This window comes from Serinus canaria, chromosome 4 (assembly GCF_022539315.1).
Source record: "Serinus canaria isolate serCan28SL12 chromosome 4, serCan2020, whole genome shotgun sequence".
In the NCBI taxonomy this organism is placed as follows: domain Eukaryota; kingdom Metazoa; phylum Chordata; class Aves; order Passeriformes; family Fringillidae; genus Serinus; species Serinus canaria.
In genome coordinates this window covers 27,480,851-27,500,578 of record NC_066317.1, presented here as the reverse complement: position 1 = coordinate 27,500,578, position 19,728 = coordinate 27,480,851, and the positions used below count along the sequence as shown (strand labels likewise).

The 19,728-nt window shown below is 42.4% G+C and overlaps 1 protein-coding gene across 1 annotated transcript; it reads left to right on the top strand.

Annotated features, from left to right (window-relative positions):
* Window positions 1-117: 117 nt before the first annotated feature.
* On the top strand, window positions 118-10,087 carry SARAF (store-operated calcium entry associated regulatory factor). Its single transcript, XM_050973851.1, has 6 exons — window positions 118-263; window positions 874-1,049; window positions 2,275-2,665; window positions 5,695-5,803; window positions 7,319-7,437; window positions 7,952-10,087. The coding sequence occupies exons 1-6, from the start codon at window positions 188-190 to the stop codon at window positions 7,975-7,977; spliced, it is 897 nt and encodes a 298-aa protein (XP_050829808.1). The 5' UTR covers window positions 118-187; the 3' UTR covers window positions 7,978-10,087.
* The last annotated feature ends 9,641 nt before the right edge of the window (window positions 10,088-19,728 follow it).

Below are 19,728 nucleotides of genomic sequence, written 5' to 3'. Positions count from 1 at the left end.
GCTCATACGTGGCTCGCGCGCAGGCCCCGCGGCGGCAGCCCCGCCCCCTCACGGAACGCGGAGAGCGCCGCGCCCTCGCCGCCCATTGGCCCCACGGCACGGTGGGGGCGGGGCTTTTCTCCGGGCCCCGCACTTTCCGGCGCGGGCACCGCCCCCGGGGCTGGCGGTGACAGCTCCCGGTGCTGCCATGGCGGGCTTCGCTCCGCGTCTGCTCCTCCTGCTCTGCGCCGCCGCGGGACCCGCGCTGGGCTGGGACCGATCGGGTGAGACCCGCGGGGATCAGGGGTGCTCAGCCGCCCCTGCCGCCTTTCCCGCCGTTGGCGGCTCCTCGCGGCCTGGTACTCCGCAGTGCTGCCGGTTTAGCGGCGGCCGGCACGGGGGAGGAAGGGCTTGTCGGTTTTAGGCTCCCTCTAAACCGGCTTGCGTCGGAGTGATCCCGCACCGCGGTCAGCGGTGGCAGCCCAGAGCCGCCTCGGGAGGAAATGGGGAACTCTGCCATGTTTCCCTCTGGGCGTCTGGTGTTTCCCAGAGCTTCGTCTCGTAAAGATGCAGGCTCACTGCTTCCTTCGGCCTCCATCGGCAGCCTTTTCCTGAGAGCAGGCCCTGGTAGCCAAGAGGAGCGCACCTACACAAGCGCTGACAAGCTGAAGGAAGAAGTTTTTTACGGAAAGGGTGATCAAATGTTGGAATGGGCTGCCCAGGATGGTGGTGGAGTCACCGTCCCTGGAGGTGTTTAGGGGAAAACTGGACGTGGCACTCTGTGCCGTGGTCTGGTTGACATGATAGAGTTCTTTTATCGAGGTTGGACTCGGTGATCGCAGAGGTCTTTCCCAGCCTAATGGATTCTGTGATTCTTTGTGCTGCCTGTTTCAGGGAAGGTTCTGCTGCGAGATGTTCAGGCGCTCACTCTCCACAGAGGGCAATACACCACATCCAGGCGGACAGCTCCGGTCCCTCAGCTGCAGTGCACGGGAGGCTCTGCGGGGTGTTCCCGTGTCCCTGAGGTTGTGCAGTGCTACAACAAAGGATGGGATGGCTACGATGTACAGGTAACTGTTTAAAACTTGTTAAACTGTCTATGAAATCGCTTTCCCCCAAGCTGGGAAGTTCTGAAGGAACGAATAGTAGTGAGCTAGGTTGTCAGTTCAGGTGCTTTATGTTAGATGAATTCTTGCACTAAAAACTTAACCTAAATACTTTTAGGTTTGGATTTTCCAGAACTGCTGTAGTTATATGTTTGATATATCTTTGAAGGAGCTAATGTAAAAGCACAGCATAGCAAACCTTTGTTAGTTTTAAATAAAACAGTGCTTGCGTTTGTAAAATCAAACTCTTGCAAACCCCAGAGGATTCTTTTGAATTATTATTGCTGTGTGAATTTCCATTTTTTATTAGCGTGGAAAAGGCTTCTTAATATTTTGATTCACTTCAGCTTTACCTTTTAAAAACTAAATTTCAGACTTGCCTGACTTTCATTTACATCTTAGGATGTGAGTGCTTGTCAGTAAATAGTCTTGACTTTCAGCTGTTAAAGAGGCCACTGTCAATACATAACCAGGAATCAAGGCTGAAAGTATTTGCTAAAACTGATACAGTATTGTGAAAGAACAATCAAAACTGACAGTTGGTAATGCTGTACTGAATTACTAATTTAGAGACAACTACTTTCTTATTTCCTCTCCAAAATACTTGTCACGTGCCATTAGAGTTCCCTTTGTTTGGGTACCTCAAGGGAATGTGAGCATGAGGATCCACCTGTGTTCAACCAGAGAATCCCCAGTATTTGTTAAGTGTTGCATATGGATGCCTAATGATGTCTGTCCCAGTTTCTTTTGATTTCTGCACAGGCACAAATGGACACAATGGTGCACTGAATCTCAGGCTCATGTGTTATGGTTTATGAGTTTGCACAGGACAGGCATTTATTACGTAGCTGTTGTACAGGGTGCGACACAGTTTTAGAAGTATTGCTGTATGTCAGGAAGGGATATTTGGAAAAGGTATTCAGTGAAGAAAAAACTAAATATTCCAGAGTTGCAATTCTTCAGTGTTCTGAAAGATAAGACCTCTTTTAAGTTTTAGGATTTAAAAGTAATTTAAACATAAAACTCTTACTCCTTTTGAAAATAAGAGCACACAGAGATTTCTTACCTATGGCCTGTAGATGATTTGTTAGCAATTACAGCTTTATTTCAGAGCGTATGTGGGGAAGCAGATGGGTGTTTTCATCTTTGGGGCAGTATGTTTTACTTTGTGTTGTGTTTATTTTTTCAGTGGCAGTGCAAAGCAGACCTGGAAAATGCCTACCGTTTTGGACAAATGGAAGTGAGCTGTGAAGGCTACGATTACCCAGATGATCCTTACATACTAAGAGGCTCCTGTAGTTTACTGTTCAAGCTAGAGCTGACTGAGGAAGGTGAAAGGAAAGTGAAGAACTCTGGAAGCTTTGGCTCTAGCTATTACCAGTCAAGGAAAAATTATTCTGATTCTGGTTCTGGAGCAATTGTTGTAATTGTTCTTCTCATTCTTGCTTTTGGAGTTTACAAGTTCTTCCTCAGCAACCAGCAGTCTCAGCAGAGTTCTGGGGGCAGTGATGGCTTCTCTCAGCCCTTCTGGCAGAGTCAGCAGGCACCTCCTCCTCCTGGTTTTAAGTCCACATTCACAGGTAGGGCTCTGAGCCATTTACAGTATTCAAAAGAGCAAGCAGGATTGTCCTGTTTTATCTGTGGTAAGGGAAGGTGGGATAGATTTAAAACCACAGCATTTGCAGGCAACTGCCGAATTGGCTGCAGAGCCTACTGCCAGCTTTGTATTCTGCTCTTTGTTCAATAGAGGAAATAAGGGCTTGGCTTTCCACAGGCTTTCAGGACAGGCTGCCCTCTGAACCTTTGAAAAGCTACCTCCCCATGCTCTGCAAGCATTCTTTTCATCACCTGTGAAATAGCAGGATTGTGACAGGGAGAATAATTGTCATAGGTAATCTGGAAAAGAGAATGTTCTTACACAGCCAGGAACAAAGCCATGCCAAAGAAGCACTCTGAAACTTTACAGAACAGCCTTTCAGCGCTGATTTCATTGACAAAGCAGTTGATGGGGTTGAGTATCATGTACCAGTCCTCTGTTTAAAAGGGCCTCAGTGTAGTTGCACCAGCTGAAAGATTTGGTTCCCAGAGCAGAGAACAGTGTCTGTGAACTGTCATTAGAGGGTACAGCATCTGAATCTCATGTGGGGCCTTTCATCTGAAGTTGAAAATTACAAAAGCAATGACAAAACTGCTGCTGGGAAAAGAGGCAATTTTTCTTTTCCCAGAAAACTGGTGTCTTCTGTCACAGAATAAGTGGTCTTCCTTAGGCCATAAAAGTGTCTCAGGGAAATAAACATTACTCATCTGGTGTCTGACTAACTCATTTAACCCTGTAAACATGCAAGCTGTTCAGAGCACTAGAACTTAAATTACATTCTCACAAGTTACATAATTTCAAATTTTTTTTTTTTTGTTACTAGAGAAGGGCTTTTAGGAAGGAAATAAATAGCAAAGATTAGGTTTATTAGTTGAAAGTTTATATTTTAGTAATGCTTATTAATGCTTTCTCCCAGTTTTGTTCAAACAGCTTGGCCAACAGAGGGTGCAGTGTAATTCTTTGCAGGGCATGCACAGCAGAAACTTTCAGCTGTACGTGCACCAGAAAATTAAAGGGAATCTGCTTCTGTTGGCTTTGCAAATTGGTTTGCATGTGTTTACATCATACTGACTGTCTGTACCGCGTGGGCATCAGTGGCCATGTGAGGGCATGGCACTGGCTGTACTGTGGTGGTCAGCAGGAGCCCTGGCCCTGACACACAGCTCTGTCACACGGGGCACAGGTGAAACAATGAAGGGTTATTTTCATTTTTTTTCTCTTCAGTTCCGTGTCAGTTAATTGCCCCAATGCATTTTTCTTTGCAGGAGTCACAAATCTAGCAAGGGCAGGGCCTTGAGAATGTTTTCTTGAGGATTGCTGAAAGCTGAGATACTTAAAATACACATTGGGCGCCATATAATGCTTAGCTTGTGATGTGTTTTATAAGGCATGTCAATGATTTGTCTTTAGATTTCAGGCAAGGTAAGGAGGAAAACTGAAATCTGGAGCCAGATTAAAAATACTAAGTGTTAAAGTGTTAGGCTACTTCATGCATTCAGTGTCTGCCTTACATTGTGGGAGCAGAGCAAAAGCACATCTCTTAATGTGTATGTCCATGTGTTCCAGGAATGTATTAGTCTTTGGAAATCTGGACAGTAACAAAAAGCAATGTTGTTCACATATTGCTGTTAATATTTAATTTGCCTCATTTTAAATCCCCTTGACATGCAGAAGGTGTCCTGTGGAACTTGTTTAGCCTGACTATCTTAATTAAGTTCTGCTTTCTCTCAGTTTGTTGTTTGACATGATTCTTAATGTTTACTCTAGATATTTAAAAAAAAAATTACTCAGTTTTCTGAGTCAGTGTTCAGTCATGGTGCTTTTGAATAAATGAGTTGGTTCATCTCTGATTAATATTGTTTTCACAGCAAATGAAGTAATTTTCTTTGGTTGTTCCTAATCTGTATAATTTAATGGTATATCATCTCAATGAGAGTTTGTATTTCTCCCCACACATTCAAAATGAAATTCAGTATCAAATCCAGTCTAGACTGAAACCGATTATTTCATAATTGTTTTATCTTCTATGACTTCAAACAAGTCAGTTTGAAGACCAGCCATATCAGTTTGAAGACCAGCCAGGCCCTCTGATTTTTACCTATGTCATCTCTGGCCCACTTGTTCAGGTGGGCATGTTTTAGGGAGACCCTAATGTTATCTTCAGTTTTTTTTATACTTCCTTACGTGTTAAACCCATGGTTGAGCTTATTCTTGCATCCATGATTTTTGCTAGACCAGAAAATTATTCTAACTTAGGTTTATATTTTCTCTTTTTCTTTCTAAATGGAAAGCATTCATTCTGGCTCAGAACCTTATGTTATGTACAGGTCACATGTCAGAAAATTTGTGACTTTCCTTCTCCCACAACCTACTTGATATGCTTGCAGTTTCATCAAGGTAATTGTCAAGCTTGGTGACTCATGCATAATGAAAACTTTGCAATGTGGTTGCAGTTAGCTTGGCTTTTGATAACAAGTGCCAGACTAGGATTACCAGGAACAATACCAGTAATGTCAGCGTTACACTGAGCCACTGTGACTCAAACTGTGCAGCTGTGCTCAGTGAGATTAGGAGCTCTGTGTCTTTGTGGTTTGCTCACTCTGCAGTGTTACCTACTTGATTTGTGTTCCTGCATCTTCTTCTGGCCTGCTCGGTGACCTTCAGCAGATTATTCTTTCTTAGTTTCCTTTTCTATTTTTAATCTAACTTGTCTGTTTATAGATCAGCAGGCAGGGACTCTTTTCCATATTTTGCAATTGTCAGGGTTGTGAAATGAAGTGGAAGCGGATTTTTAACATATAACTCTTTATAGTAGTGTTAGTTTATGTGGAGTTTCCTGCTTTCTGAAATGTGAGGCCTTTCAAGTTAAGCTTGATTGAAAATCTGCTGAAATCAGGAGCAGTTTGTTGTCTAATTTTCCATTATCTTCAACAGGAGAGAATTTTGTTGCAACAGCTGGCCTGAGGATTAGTCTGTTACTAACTTATGCTTCCTATTTTCATTTTGTTTAAGATGATAACAGCTTTGGACCTCATTCCCATCATGGAACCAGTTCAGGACCAGGATTTTGGACTGGATTAGGAGCAGGAGGCTTGCTAGGCTACTTGGCAGGCAGTCACAGGTAAAATATGCATACTATTAGATTTTAAGCATTTAAGGTTTCAGGGGTATGCCATGTACTATATTGACATTGCTTTTAAGATTTCAGACCTGTGTCATTCAAATTATAAAATTTTACCACTAGAAGAATTTTGAGCAGATGTTTGTAGCTCCAGGACCAGAGACATTTCAAACATGTTTCTGAGGCAGAATTGGAAAGACTGAGGTACTTCATTCTGCTTCCTCTGACCTGGCCTGATGGCCTGCAGATTTGAATTGAGCATTTAAGCAATCTATCTGCAGAATGCTTTAAAACACACATAGTCATATTAAGCATGTAATCATCTGTATATGGATCTCTTGTATCAGTGTCATCTTTCCTAAAATAAGTCTGGATGACCATATTTGGTATAGGCTTTTAGACATTTAGAATGCATCATTTTTAGATTAACAGTTTAAAGAGAGCAGTTGCTGCCATTTTAGGCTTCACTGGAGAAAATACGAGATTCCTGCAGGGAATCTTCAGATCCTAAGCAGTTTTCTCTATTTATCAAATGACTTGCTTATGTATCAAGTCTATTCCTGTAGAAATGTAGCAGATTAGAGCCTAAGATATATGGACAGGAGTGGGCTAAGCAAATGTGTGGTAAAGTTGTAGGCTATTTTTAGTAACAGAAGCCTTATATTAATTGTTCTAAGAATTTTTCTAAGGTATAATGTATTAAAGTTTTTATTGGCCCGGTATTTCTTAAGGCTTAAATACATGACTCTTGTGTTGAGGCATTCTATTCATGTAGCATCTACATACAGATTAGTTCCCTGATTTCTATAAACACCACCATTTCAGTAGGCACAAATTATTGCTCAAGATTAGAGATCTAACTGAGTAAGTCCAAATACATAAACAAGCTTCCTAACTTGGGCTTCTTTTTGTTTAAAATAGTCTTTGGTCCACTATTATTTAATTCAGTTTCTTATGCTTTTGAAATTATGTGCTGCAAAATGCTGGTGCCAGGAAGTGTGAGAGAGCTGTTTGTAAATTTCAACAGCAGGAAATTCCATATCCATGGAAGCAAGTAATTTTAAGTGAGTGAGTCAAAGACCATGATATGTTAGTATTACTGATATGACCTTTCCAAAAGAGTTAACAAAATGATGTTTTTTCTCTTGCCAAACATGGCTGGCATGTAGGTTATGCCAAAATGCATTTAAACTTCAGATTTCAAACTTCTTTCTTGTCTGATGGAATTTAAAGCCAAAATTTCAGCAAGAAAACTTTCCTCATTTGAAATTGTTAGAATTCCTTATTCTGAAGAATAAAGCTTAATTTCCTTTTGAAAGTCTACAGATTATGGTATCACAGCACTGGATGTCCTTGCTCTCAATGTGTTAAATACATTAAATAAGAATATTTCCAGCTTTGGAAACTGCTTACAGTTTTCCCTTGGAGGTGCAGTTCTCTTGTTTGGAATGGTGTCTTCTTAATTTTTCCAAAGGCCACTAATGAAGCCTTCCTTCTATTCTTGTTTCATGCCAGAGCCCAGCCGCATTCCCCTTATCACAGCATGTGGACAGATCCCACAGCTGTACCTCCTATGTATGGGCACTCAAGGAATTCCACAGAAGGCAGCAGCTCAGGAATAAGAACTGCTTCTGGTAAGGCAAAGCACCTTTTAATTTCCTGAAGCTCAAGAGATTTTGACCTATGAAAAACATGCAGATGTTAGTTGTGGTTCAACAAGCATCCTTGTTTTATTTTACCAGTTGGTGTAGATGGCATGTAACAATGTCCCTTCCTTCCATTCCCTATAGAAGTAGGGCAACACTGTGGGGCATGAAATTCCCCGCAGGCCTGTGGTGGTGGGCATGGCATGATCAGCATCAGGCTTGTCTTCACTGGCAAGGTGCATTAGTTTAAGGCTTTCCCTTCTGATGAGCACTGCCTGTACTCTTCTCTAGCAAACATGCACAGACATGTTCTCTGTAGAATGCAGGTTGTCTAATCTGCAAGAGCAGAATAGTTTCCAGGCCAGTCAGCCCACAGTTGCTTGCTGTTCTCCTACATGTGGATATGTTTGCCTTGTCTCCCTTGCCACCTTTAGGCTTTTTAGAGCTAGCAGTTCAATGGAAAGACCATGGTGGAGCTGACTTTTTTTTTTTTATTTTGCAGGTTTTGGGGGCACAAAGCGAAGATGAAATCTTTTACCTTATTACATCAGAGTGATTGAACTAAATCATGTTGTGTACTTGTTCTTCTTTTAATAGTAGTGTACTTCAGAAGTGGATATGAGGTATGAAGGACTAGACAAAGAATTCCTCACTTTCTCTGTGGACTCTCGCTGCTATTTAGGGTATGACAGGTGCTGGATCATCCACTATTTCAGATCAGCATCTCCTACAGAAAAAGCTCATCCAGGTTAAGAAGAATGATGTTACAGTGACCATGCATCTGTCTGTACTTGAGGCCCCAATGAGGCCTTGCCATATTTTCAAAGCTTGTATCTTACTATTCATGTTCTGGGCTTCATTTCATTTGGTCCTGAATTTCTGATATTTTTCCTCTTTTCTGGTAGTTCAGCATCTACCTGATATGTAAGGAGTGCTGTTCTTTGAAGCTATTTTTGTTTGCCTTTGCGGAATTAATGTGAACGTTACTGTAAGTGCAGTCAGCCACTAAGAAAAATGTTGGAGTTCTTCCTCAATGGACAAGAGCAAAACTGTGTATAAAGAGATTAACATTAGTATGTTTGTATCTGTGCTATGTGACTGTTGGAGCAAAAATGTGCAGATTCATGGATTCTCCATGTTATAGAGTTTATCCAAGGTGACTGTGCAAACCTGGAGAACTTTGTCTATAAGTTATTTGGGGTAAATAAATAAGTGACCTGGAAATCTGGACCTTTTTTTGGAAGATTGAGGTAATTTAAATTCGGGTGATTGCAGATGTTTTGCCTGCATTGAGGCTACAAATTTTCCTCCTAATGGTGGATGTTGGCAATGAAATGAAAACTTATAATGTGAATGGTCTGTCCTGCTAGATCACCTGTCCAGGGCACAGTAAACCAAAGGTGCTCCTTGCAAAAGGGAAGGGAATGTTCTTAGTGCAAAGATGATAGAATCCCTGGGACACAGCAGGCCTTGCTACTATGCTAAGAAAGGAAGTTGGATATCTAACAGTATGTAAACTTCCCCAAACGTGCTTTTTAAAAACAAAGTGCTGTCGAAGAGTGGGAAGCAGAGAGGCCTTCCTTTGTTCTGTGATGATCTTTTGGGGCCTCTGTGAAGTATCATACAGTTCTTAGGTGACTTTTTCTCTCCTGGAAGAGGCATTGCTGGATAAAAAGCAGAGAAATTTCTCAGGATTGTGAGGAGAGGGGAAGAGTGAAGAATGGGCTGCTTGATCAGCAGCTCTTCTGCAGAGGCCATCCTAACAGAACGTAGAAGTGTTTGTGTGGGCACTGCTCGTGTTTGCTGGCAGCAGCAGGAGAAGCATTGTCTTTCAGCCTTGGGAAAATACTGTGTCTGGGAATTGATACCAGCTGTTACAGAGAAAGCAAAGCACTGCTCAGCTGATACAGGTTGCACCTCCACAAGGAGATTAATTAGGTCTGCTTAGTCTGAGAAAGTGACTTTAGCATAACTCAGGGAAAAGCAACCATGTCCATTCATGAGTATAGAAGGAATTAGTTCGTATGTTAACACCCAAGTTCAGTGTATGGCTTAAGCAACCAAAAGAGAGAAAATCAAAAAAGAAAAGAAATATACAAGCAAATCCCAGAAATCTTTATGGAGTCAACAGCCAGAAAAAATGCTCCATGAAAAAGTTCTTGTACTAAAAGTATTATCAATTTCATTTGATACATTCAGAATAACTTGGAGGTGAAAGGGTGGTTTGCTTCTCAGAGCTACCTGAGGGTTGGGGAAAAATAACTGCATTAATAGCCTGCACTGTGAACCTTAAAAGGGAAATGACAAAGACCCTTCTCATGGCCTCCTAGAAAGCTCTGCCTTTTATGAGAAGAAGTCCATGGTAAATCTCTTATCTTTATAACAAAGTGTAGCAGAAGAATATATTTTAAATATGGAGTTCTTACTTATTTCTAAGTGAATTCAGGTTGTCACAGTCAATATTTGCTTTGCCAACTAATTGCATAACAGTGAAATTGGATTTTTTTCTAACTGGGTAGTTGGAAGCTGAAGTTTGCTCTTAAATTACGGTATGGTATGAAATGTTTTAGACAATATTTTCATTTGTATTTATAGTTTCTGCATGAAATGTGCAAAATAAATCTGAGACATAAATCTACTATAGCTTCTGCATCTGTTTGGATATGTTTGCCCTTCCCTCTGGTAAAGGAATGAAATAAATGAATAAGGAGTATTTTTGTCTTTAAATCACTGTCTTGAGGCCGGCAGGGATGGCATTGTTTGTTTTCTCAGAGTTCTCTGTCTCATTATCTTCTTCCTGGGTAAATAATATCATCCTTTACCCCCAGATGCAAAGTGCGTAAGCTGTTTGTTGTTTCAATAAAATAAAACAATACTGGGAGTAGAGTTTTTTTATTGACTATGTTTTCAGTAACAAAATACTGAATCCTATAAGGAATTGAAGGCTTTCTTGTACATCAGGGCTTGGGATCTGAGTCTGCAGAAAAGCTCTGTTATCTCAGCATTTTCCTGGTTTTACAAGGTGGTGAGCTGAACCCTTCAAAAGAATTTATGATCACTGCTGCTGTTCTGGTTGTGGACAGAGCAGAACTCAAAACAGGGGTAGCCTAAGCTGATGTATTGGCTTCTTACACAGAGGATGTGTCACTGCTGAACAGAGACATGGTCTACACAGAGTTCAATATCTTGGCAGTTGTAAACTGGGTTAAATGGGGGCCTGCAAATTCTGCTGTCAGTGTTTCCTTCATCAAATGCTGCTGATGCTCTGAGTAAAAAGAACTTGTGGAAGGCAGCTTAGAGCTCATACTTCTGAGACCTTGAGCTTCCTTCCTGAGCATCAGATCTGGAAAGTCCTAGTCTCACTTCTGTTCCTGGGCAGGGCTCTGGCAGCATCTTCACAGCAGCTTCATAGTTGCAAGGCTTATGTAAATGCTCAAACTGTTAAATGCTGTTGTAGATAGTTGCAATTCTGTTTGGTACCTGGGACCAGAACTGCTTGTACTCTGACAATGCTTACGTACTTACAGAAAGCTAAAACTCATTACAGAAACGAAACTCCTGGTTTTACAGCTGACTTCCCATGAAGCATGTGATGAAAAAAAAAATAGATGGGCAGAGATAAGCTTTCTCTGTGCTGCTCTGTCTTGTGACTCAGCTGCCAGGTCAGATCTTGGCTTGTTCTGCAGAGTCTCATGCTGTGCACCTTGCTCTTTTCCCTGGGTGCCATGTGTGTGTTTGGCTTAGCACCAAGGCAAGATGGTAGGTGATTTATTTGAAAAATAAAATTCTTCCATGATCATCACTTTACATCACTGACTTCCAAAAAGGGAATTAAGCCAGGTGGTATGATTTCCAGCACTAGGAAGTGTTGCACAGAGAAATTGCTGAAGTAAAGTAGCAAGCAATACCTACCTGCCTGCACAGCTGTCTAAAAGCTGAAAATGCAGCACTTGCACATAAACCGCTGTCCACTTAGCACTGATTAAAAGTGATGTATGTTTTCTTCTTTACTAAAGCAAATTTGTATTCTTATTATTGTCAGCCAGCGATTGTGATACAGAAATGGCCCAGCTGCCTGTGAACTAAGGCATATGAGCAAATCCACAAAACCATTAAAATCTCACAGCAATGCAATCTGTACCAGCAGACAATGCTGTTGTGTCCTGTTGTGGCTATTGAAACATAATGCCAGGTCCCTCCTTCTCCTTCTGTACCTGCTGGGGTTGAGTGCTGTGTGGGAGTGGCTCCTTATCGCTCAGCATATTTTGCTGGAGCCTTCCACTGCAGCCAGTTCTTTTGCTTTCCTAATATTGTGTGTAGCTACAGTCGTCTTCACTTTCTGACACCTTTTTCCACTGCAGGTGTGATTTGCCATTGCTAATGAAAATAATCAGCAGACTCCCTTTATGTGGCCTGTGTATCATATCTCTTGCTGTCTTCCATCTTGTGGTTCCCTCTGCTCCAGCTGGGAGTCAATGTTTCTTTAGCAAGGAAAGGCTGAGCAGTTGTAAAAAGTGCATTGAGCTGGGAATGGATGGAGTAGATAGTGATGAAGTCAAGGGAGCCAACTGTCAGGCTGTGAATTGACCTTTCTGGGCAGTATGTCTGTGGAAAGACATTTTTTTAGCTTTCTGTCAGAGAAGCATTTTTGTCAAAGGTACTCTATGGTAGCCAGGGATTGCAGCAGATTAGAGCTGGTGAACTGGCAGCAAAGAGGAGACCTGAAAACATTCTTTCCATCCTAATTTAGGAATGATGTAGCACCAGGAAGCTGGCCTAGGATGTGCTAGCTCAGCCACTCCACAGTCATGCCGTTGCAGATCCTGGAGGTAGATGTATGTTTAAAGATACCAGGTGCTTCTGAAAATGCCAAGCAGAAGAAAGGTGACTCGGCCCTGCATCCATGTTTCTTTCCTTCTGCAGCGTGACTTGGAATGAACAGAGAGGGCCAAACGAGGAAAGAGCAGCAAGCAGCTATGACGAAGGGTAGCAAGTAGGCCAAAGCAAAGCTTGCAGGTGAAGCCTGTGTCCTAGTGTGTCTTGCCTGCTGACTTCTCACACAACAGCAGGAAATAGTAGGCAGTTCTAACAGCTGTTGTATCAGGATTATTTTACTGAGTTTTCCTGCATCCCTAAAGTTAAGTCCTACGGGTAATTACCAGTAGTATGGATTGACACCTTTTGCTCTGTAGGCCACCTGAGCCATTCCATAATTCAGACTTCAAACTACTCACTGTGAAATTTGGAGGAGGCAAATCATTGCCTTCTTAAAGACCAGAGTCTCTGAAGTACTGCATAGGGAACTTTTCCTCTTTTCCTGCATTTGCCCTGACATCCCTGGTATCAAGACTTATGCAGTCTTTGCTGTCCAACTTTACTTAGATGTTGTTGTGTGGGATCCTCTGAGACTTGGCCTTGAGATCACAGCCCTGACATCATTGTTTCTGTAAGTCTTCTTCTCTATGCCTCCTGTGTCCTTGTAATCAGAATTTACTGTTGGTAATTCCATGCAGTACTGGAATTACCAACAATCCAGAATACCTTTTGCTGCTGCTGCCTGATGGAAATTATTTGTCTCCCAGTCAGCTCCTGTGGTCATTTTCATGTCATTTGGCAGCTGTAAACATATCACATCTGCTTTAATGGACAGACAACAATTACGGTTAGGGGAAAAAAAGGGAAAAAATGTGCAATGAATGTAGATAAAATGTTGAGTTGGAACAATTTTGCAGAGCTAACCTTCATCATGAGATTACTTTATCAACATTCTTCTCTGGGAGTTGGATGAGTATTTTATTGATGTGTATTTAAATAATGCCATCAGTGACTTCTGCACTGCAAGAGTGGAAGACAGAACTGTAACAGGTTTGGTGTTTAACAGAGTCAGACCTTTTCAGAGCTCTTTGTAGTTTGACACACAGCTTGCAAAGAATTGGTAGCAGTAAAAAGCAGGTCAGCATAGAAATTCATGTGGCTTTAGCATAGACAGAAACAAACTGATCTGTGCTATTTCTGAAACTGAGGTAAAAAAAGCTCCAATCAGTCTGAAGCAGCTCAGAAAGTTGTTCCTGTCTTTGCTTTGAGCTGAGATCCTGTTTGGCACAAATTGTCATCTGCTGCTGACAGCTACTGTCAGCACTGAAGTCCTCCTTGCCTTAGGTAGGCAAGCCCTCCGTCCTCGTTCTGACTATTAGAAGATCAGCCAGGCCCCCTGGGTCATAGTGCAGTGGGATTCTGAATTGACAGGCTTGGGTGGTTAATTCTACATTAACAGGTGGAAGGATTTATTTCCTTTTTAACAAGGAGCTGGGGATTAGGCTGCAACTAAGTGAACATGTACAGAACTGAAACAGTGCAAGCGTAAGTGGTGAGAGGAAGACCATACTTGACTCAGATAATCCAGTTTCACCTAAGATACTAATACATTTCCTTTAGCCCAGCTGATGCAGCTGCTAAAGAGAAGTTAGTGTTTGGGCAGATACTGACTTTTAAATTGCAAAGCTGTTTGGACATAACTGAGAAACAGCACTCTCTGCAGCAGCTGAGAGAGAGAATCACAGTGTGAACCATCCTCCAAGGGCATTCAGCCTGGGAAGAGGAGGGGGGAACAGGAAGTCCCACACAGAAACCAGTGAGTGTTTCTAGCCTGAACCTGCTACCGAGGCATCTGTGCCTCTCCAGTCTTTGTTTGCTTAAGCACCTGAGAGGCCTCATGGAGCCATGAGTGCTACCACTTAGCCTCACCTTGGCATACTTCCAAGCAAAGAGGCTGTGGGTGAGGGAAGATTGTTTGCTGACCTTTGGACAGCATGTCAGGAGAGGCCCAGGAAGACAGCTGAGTTACAGGAATTTGTCATGCCCTGGAATGACAAATAAATTAAGAGTATGGAACAGTCAGCAGCATAGTCCTTCAGAAGGAGATGGAGAATGCTCTTGTGGAGCCAGTCTGCGTGCTGGAGGGTGTTCTTGTACACAGTGGCTGCAGCAGGCTGGGGCAGCTGCATCCCGTGGTCTGCATGTGCCTTATGGAGGCTGTATGGGTTCAGCTGCTGGAGCAGTGCTGGTCATTCTCTTGCTCTCCCTCCAAATGCACGGCCTAACCATGCATTTTCACAATCTTGCCAGCTCAGAGATCACGTGCACTTGGAAACACAGGCAATCTGGTTTGTGAAACTTTGTACCACAGCACATTCTAAAGGCCAAAGCTAAAGATGAAAAGGAAAGGATTGGGTGATTTTACATAAAAACAATAAATCAGCTACTGAGCCATTACATGACTTCTTGCTGAAAAATCCCTAGAACTTGAATTCCAGAAGCAGAAGGTGTTAATGTTAACGGCCTCCATCAGAGTCAGGATACTGGGATAGGCAGAGCTTTCCTCCAAGGCAGTATGGCAAGCTCTTACATCATTACCTATGAGGATAAGGATCTAGTTATCCTAGGCACAGCCTCCTAGCACAGAAAGGTAATGCCAACTGAAAAATGCTTTGCCCAGACTGGAAGAAGAAAAGGATGGATCATACTGGGCAGCATTTCACCCCCAGTAAGACACAAACCCCTTCCTGCAGGTCCCCCAGACAAAAGACTGTGGGCAAGGATCAGTCTGCAAGGATGGATGGGAGGTGGGTTTTCTGATCCCTTTCTTACCTTGTGGGAGAGGTTTATTAGCTTAATATGAGCTGCAGATACTTGAAGGAAAAGAGTGAAAAGGGAGATATTAATAATGGGGGTTTGAGTTTTACCTGAGTGTCAAAGGTGAAGGGCAGCTGTTAATGACAGCTTTTGTTTTGTTTCTTCGGGTTTTTTTTCTGGCTTCCTGTTAAGAAAAAAATGGGGACAATAGGAAAGTCATTTTCTCTGTGTAGAGCACTACATTTTCCATATTTAAAGGAAGTGTTAGACTTTGCTTAAACCTGAGCTTTGTGACTTAAACCTGAGTGATATGACTGCACCTGTGAAACCTCTCTTGACGCTGTGCTGAATCCCATAACTTACTCTGAGAACCAAAGGGCAAGAAACACCCCTGAGTGCTTTTTTGAGACAAGAAGTGGGTGTCCTGCATGGTGCAGCTTTTCTAGCATGGAAAGCCATGGCATGGCCAAGTGTTGAGCATTTGAAAAAGCATATACAATTGCAGGGGAGCGCACAGAGAGGGTGCTCGGGAAAATGCTCATACACTTCACTGGTTCTTAGGGATTATTTCAGGCTAGTGAAATGATGTTTCTGTTGACTGAACAATTACTGGAGGCAAAGTGGAAAAGTTTATATATTTATTTAGGCAATGTTTTCAACTTTTCCCCTTGGAACAGTTGCACTGGTACAAACAGCAAAGGATGGAGATCTGGGCTGGAGAGAATGCTGGAAGTTTCAAAAGTCTTTATTTAGACTTATTGCACAATTTAAAGTACCCTCCCCTTGCTACTGTACAGTCCTGAACCCCTTGTCCAGTCCCTGGTACTGGAGGGGTACAGCTCTTCCAGAGAGTCAAACTCAGTGAAATATTGCCTGATTGTCAGAGGGTGAGCTGGCACTTGCAGCAGATAGGAGAACAGGCAGTGGCTGCTGCTCCAGGAAAGATGGGCAAAGACTTGATGAAGTAGGAAACAAAGGAATAAAGGGCTCAATTAAGAAAGGGGTGAACATCCACATGGGTTTGGCTGAGTGATATTTCCAAGCCAGTGGGCATAGGAAGCCTGGTGAGAAGCAGGAGCAAGAGGACTGTGGCTTATATGCAAAGTTGTTTAGGAAAATTAGGTGGGATTTCTGATCCTGAGGTGAATAAGACAGACTCTTCCCAGCAGGATTTATTGAGAGCTGACATGCAGCATGGAGTTTGAGTTGCTGGGAACTAAGGGGAAACCAAGGGTCAGGACTGTGGTCAGCTGAGCCCCACTACACAACCACATGTTCCTTCTAAAGAGGGCCTTCCTCCTCCCTTGCTCTTCCTCTCACCCAGCAATTGTACATTATATCTTCTCTCCTCCCCACATAATCCCTGTCGTTGTCAATTGGCCAGTGGCAAAGCACAGAGGGCTGTTGCTTAAGAAACAGTTGCTCATCCAGGGAGCTGTTGTAAAACACCAGGCACACCATTCCCTAACCTGTCATCACCCAAGACAAAAAATGTGCATGTCCAAATCCAGTTACACCAGTGCTCTCAGACAAGAAAGGCTTTTAAAAACAGCTTTATGGGTTTTTGCAGCTGGATGTCTGTTTAGGCTGTGGCACCGTAATTCCAGGCACAACATTACCCTCCCCTTCCAAACAGTTACTCGGGCAACTTCAGTTTTAGAAGCCAGGAATTGCTGCAGAGGATTAGGTGCTGTGTGCCTAGCCCTGACACCCAGCTGCACAGCTTTCAGCTGCAAACTTGAGATCACGTTTTCCACAGCACTTGGTACCTACCGCCTTTCCCTTCCATGGACTGAAGTCATGTGGTACCAACCACATAAATGGGAACTGTGTAAAGTCTGATGGCACAAAATTGAACATTCAGAGCCTCTTGAAACAAACAGGACTTGACAGGATGTATTTTGTGCCAGGTTCGTGATTTGAGTCAGATGGCTCTGGTGGATTAGGTCTGGCAGTGGCAGCCTGAACACTGGGTTTACTGCTTGGTAAAATCCCAGCCACAGCAGTTGGAAACAGTCTTATGTTAGAACCTAAAGATGTTTTGAAAAGTCTGTGTTAAAATAGGTACAGATATTAAGCCTGATTGCTTGTATAGAAATACCCTGTGAGTAAAAAGGTAACTTTCAGTAAATATCTTTTTGAAGAGTCTTAGCCTTCTTTTCACATGATATTTTGTACTGTATAAAATAATGGCTTTGCCAAAGTTTGCCCCTTCAGAGTATCAACTGCTGTCCAAGAACACAGCAAAGCCATAACAAATGCAATCTATTCTGTATGCTTTTCTGAAAGAGCAAAGTGAAGTAGCTAAGTGTGGATAACATCCTGGAAAATTGTACTCCCTCAAACTGACCCCTATCACATCCACTTCTAGGCAGGAGTGAGAGCATGGCATTTGCACAGACCTTGTAAGATAAGACAAACCAGTGCTGGTCACTGACGAGGAGCTTTTTGGAGAAGTAGTTTTAGTATGTGTTGTTCTACTGATCCTGTTCACCACACAGATGTGGAAACTTCATGCTGGAAGGAGGGAGGAGGAGCCACACTGGCTGTGAGTCAGAGAATTTTACTGACTCTTTAAAAAAAGATAATTATTAGATTCTTCTCATCATGAGACCTGTGTCTACTGAAAGCTGCAGAATGAGCTTGTTCAAAAGGATTAAGGCAAGAATTTCTGAGATGTGATGCTGCATAGAGCTTGAAATTTTGGCCCATTCTGACCAAACATGACATGTCTCAAAAGTAGCAGACAAGGCAAAACAAATCAAATGGAGACCTTTTTTAACCCAGACAGCAATGCTTTTTCTCCATTAGCAGCGAAAGAGATTTCTCTCAGAGCACAATAGTGCAAGGTGTATATATGCTGTGAAGCTCTGAATTGTGTTTGTATTGTTAAAGCAGTGCTTGTGGGATCTATTCCTGGCAGTGAAGCATTTAATATTTAATTTTTTTAGAACACTGGAACCATAAACACATTTTACAGTATTAACATAGACAGTTACAGCACATTGGCATACTTACAGAGAACAAAAGTTGAGAAATCTGGTCAAACTGGTTTTTGAAAGGTGAAAGAGATCTCTGGTGAAATGATAAACATTAAAATACTATTAAGATAACATTAAAAGTAGTGCTTTCAGCAAGCAATCTGGTCACTAGGAATAAAAAAAAAAAAAAGAGGAAAACCACGACAGTGCAAAAAATCTGCTTCCAGGCAATGAACCTAATAGGGTGCTTATGTCAAATCCAGTTGTGAAATTATACACAAAGGAAAGAACCAAAGTTCCCATAGGAACCCCAAGTAATCTAAAATGCTTTAACAATTCTAAATGCAGTGCCTTTATTTTTATAGCAGATGGATGTTAATATTGAAGTATGCTTTCTATTAGAAACACAGTTTCAGCTCCCTGCTCTCCAGCTGATGCAGGATGGAAGCAATCCATATGACTGTTAATGTCAACTTTCTTGTTTTGGCAGAAGATTTTATTTATGATTGCATTTTTTGCAGACATTACAGGCTTTGATGTGGAACATTTCTTTCATGATACATATTCACTGCAGGACTATCTACATTTGAGCTGCTCGAAAGCATCCTGACCACGAAATAATTGGTGTAGCCACTTCCGTGTGCTGCTAAGATTTCTTGGGGTGCACATGTGGGATTTTTTTGGAAAGCACTGGAGAATTAACTGCACTTGACTGCTGGCATAGCCTAGGAGTGGTGTAACTTGGGTTTTAACCTATAAATCTGATGGGACAGCCCTAGAATTAAGGGGGTTTGGGAATGGCTCAGACTTGACAAAGAGCTCAAAGGGAATGAATCTTTTGTGTTTGACCGGCATAAGGAGAGTGTTGAGCAAAGAAAGAGCTGTTTGCAAATAAGGCAAGTTCTGTAGGAAGAGGGGTAGGCAATGGCAATGTCAAATCACTTACAGAAATTGGAACCCAATGAAGTTGGGTTAGATTTTTGGAGCCAAGTAGTCTGAGCCAGTAACATCCATGTATTTCATAAAGGTAAAGCTTTGATGTGAGTCTGTCCCCCTGTGTGCTCAAGCTCCTCTGCCAGGGTAGCTGCTCAGAGCTGTACCCTGCATTAATACATGGCTGTGCTGCAAACTATGTGTATCCTGAGAGCAGTGAAGAGGGAGGAAAGATACATGGAGTTTGCAAGGATGTGGTGCCTAGGCAAGGGACCTCGGGTTAAGGTTTTAGGACAACATGTCTCAAATACATTCATAACATAATATATACAAATATATATAAATTCATAATACATCGTACATGTATTACAGAGTTTTTCTTCTGGATGATGAAAATGACAGACAGGCAGATAAGGAGGCTGGAGAAAGGAGCTTGCCCTTGGGAAACAGAAATAGCTAAGCTAGGGTCAGGTGGCAAGACTGGCCAGCACACACATCACATCTCTGCTGTCCAGGCCCGGAAAGCAGTTACTCACAGGAACAGATCAGGGATACTTTTTAGATTCTCAGTTTCAATATCTAACAAAGTATCTTTACGCTCCTCCAACATTTCCTGATGTAGGTTGCATTCTCCAGTTGTTTTTGTACCTAGGAAAAAAATCCCATTTGCTTTCTCCAGTTTCAGAGACATTTCTGCTTTGCCAGCAGGGGTGGCTGGCCCTGCCTCTGCACC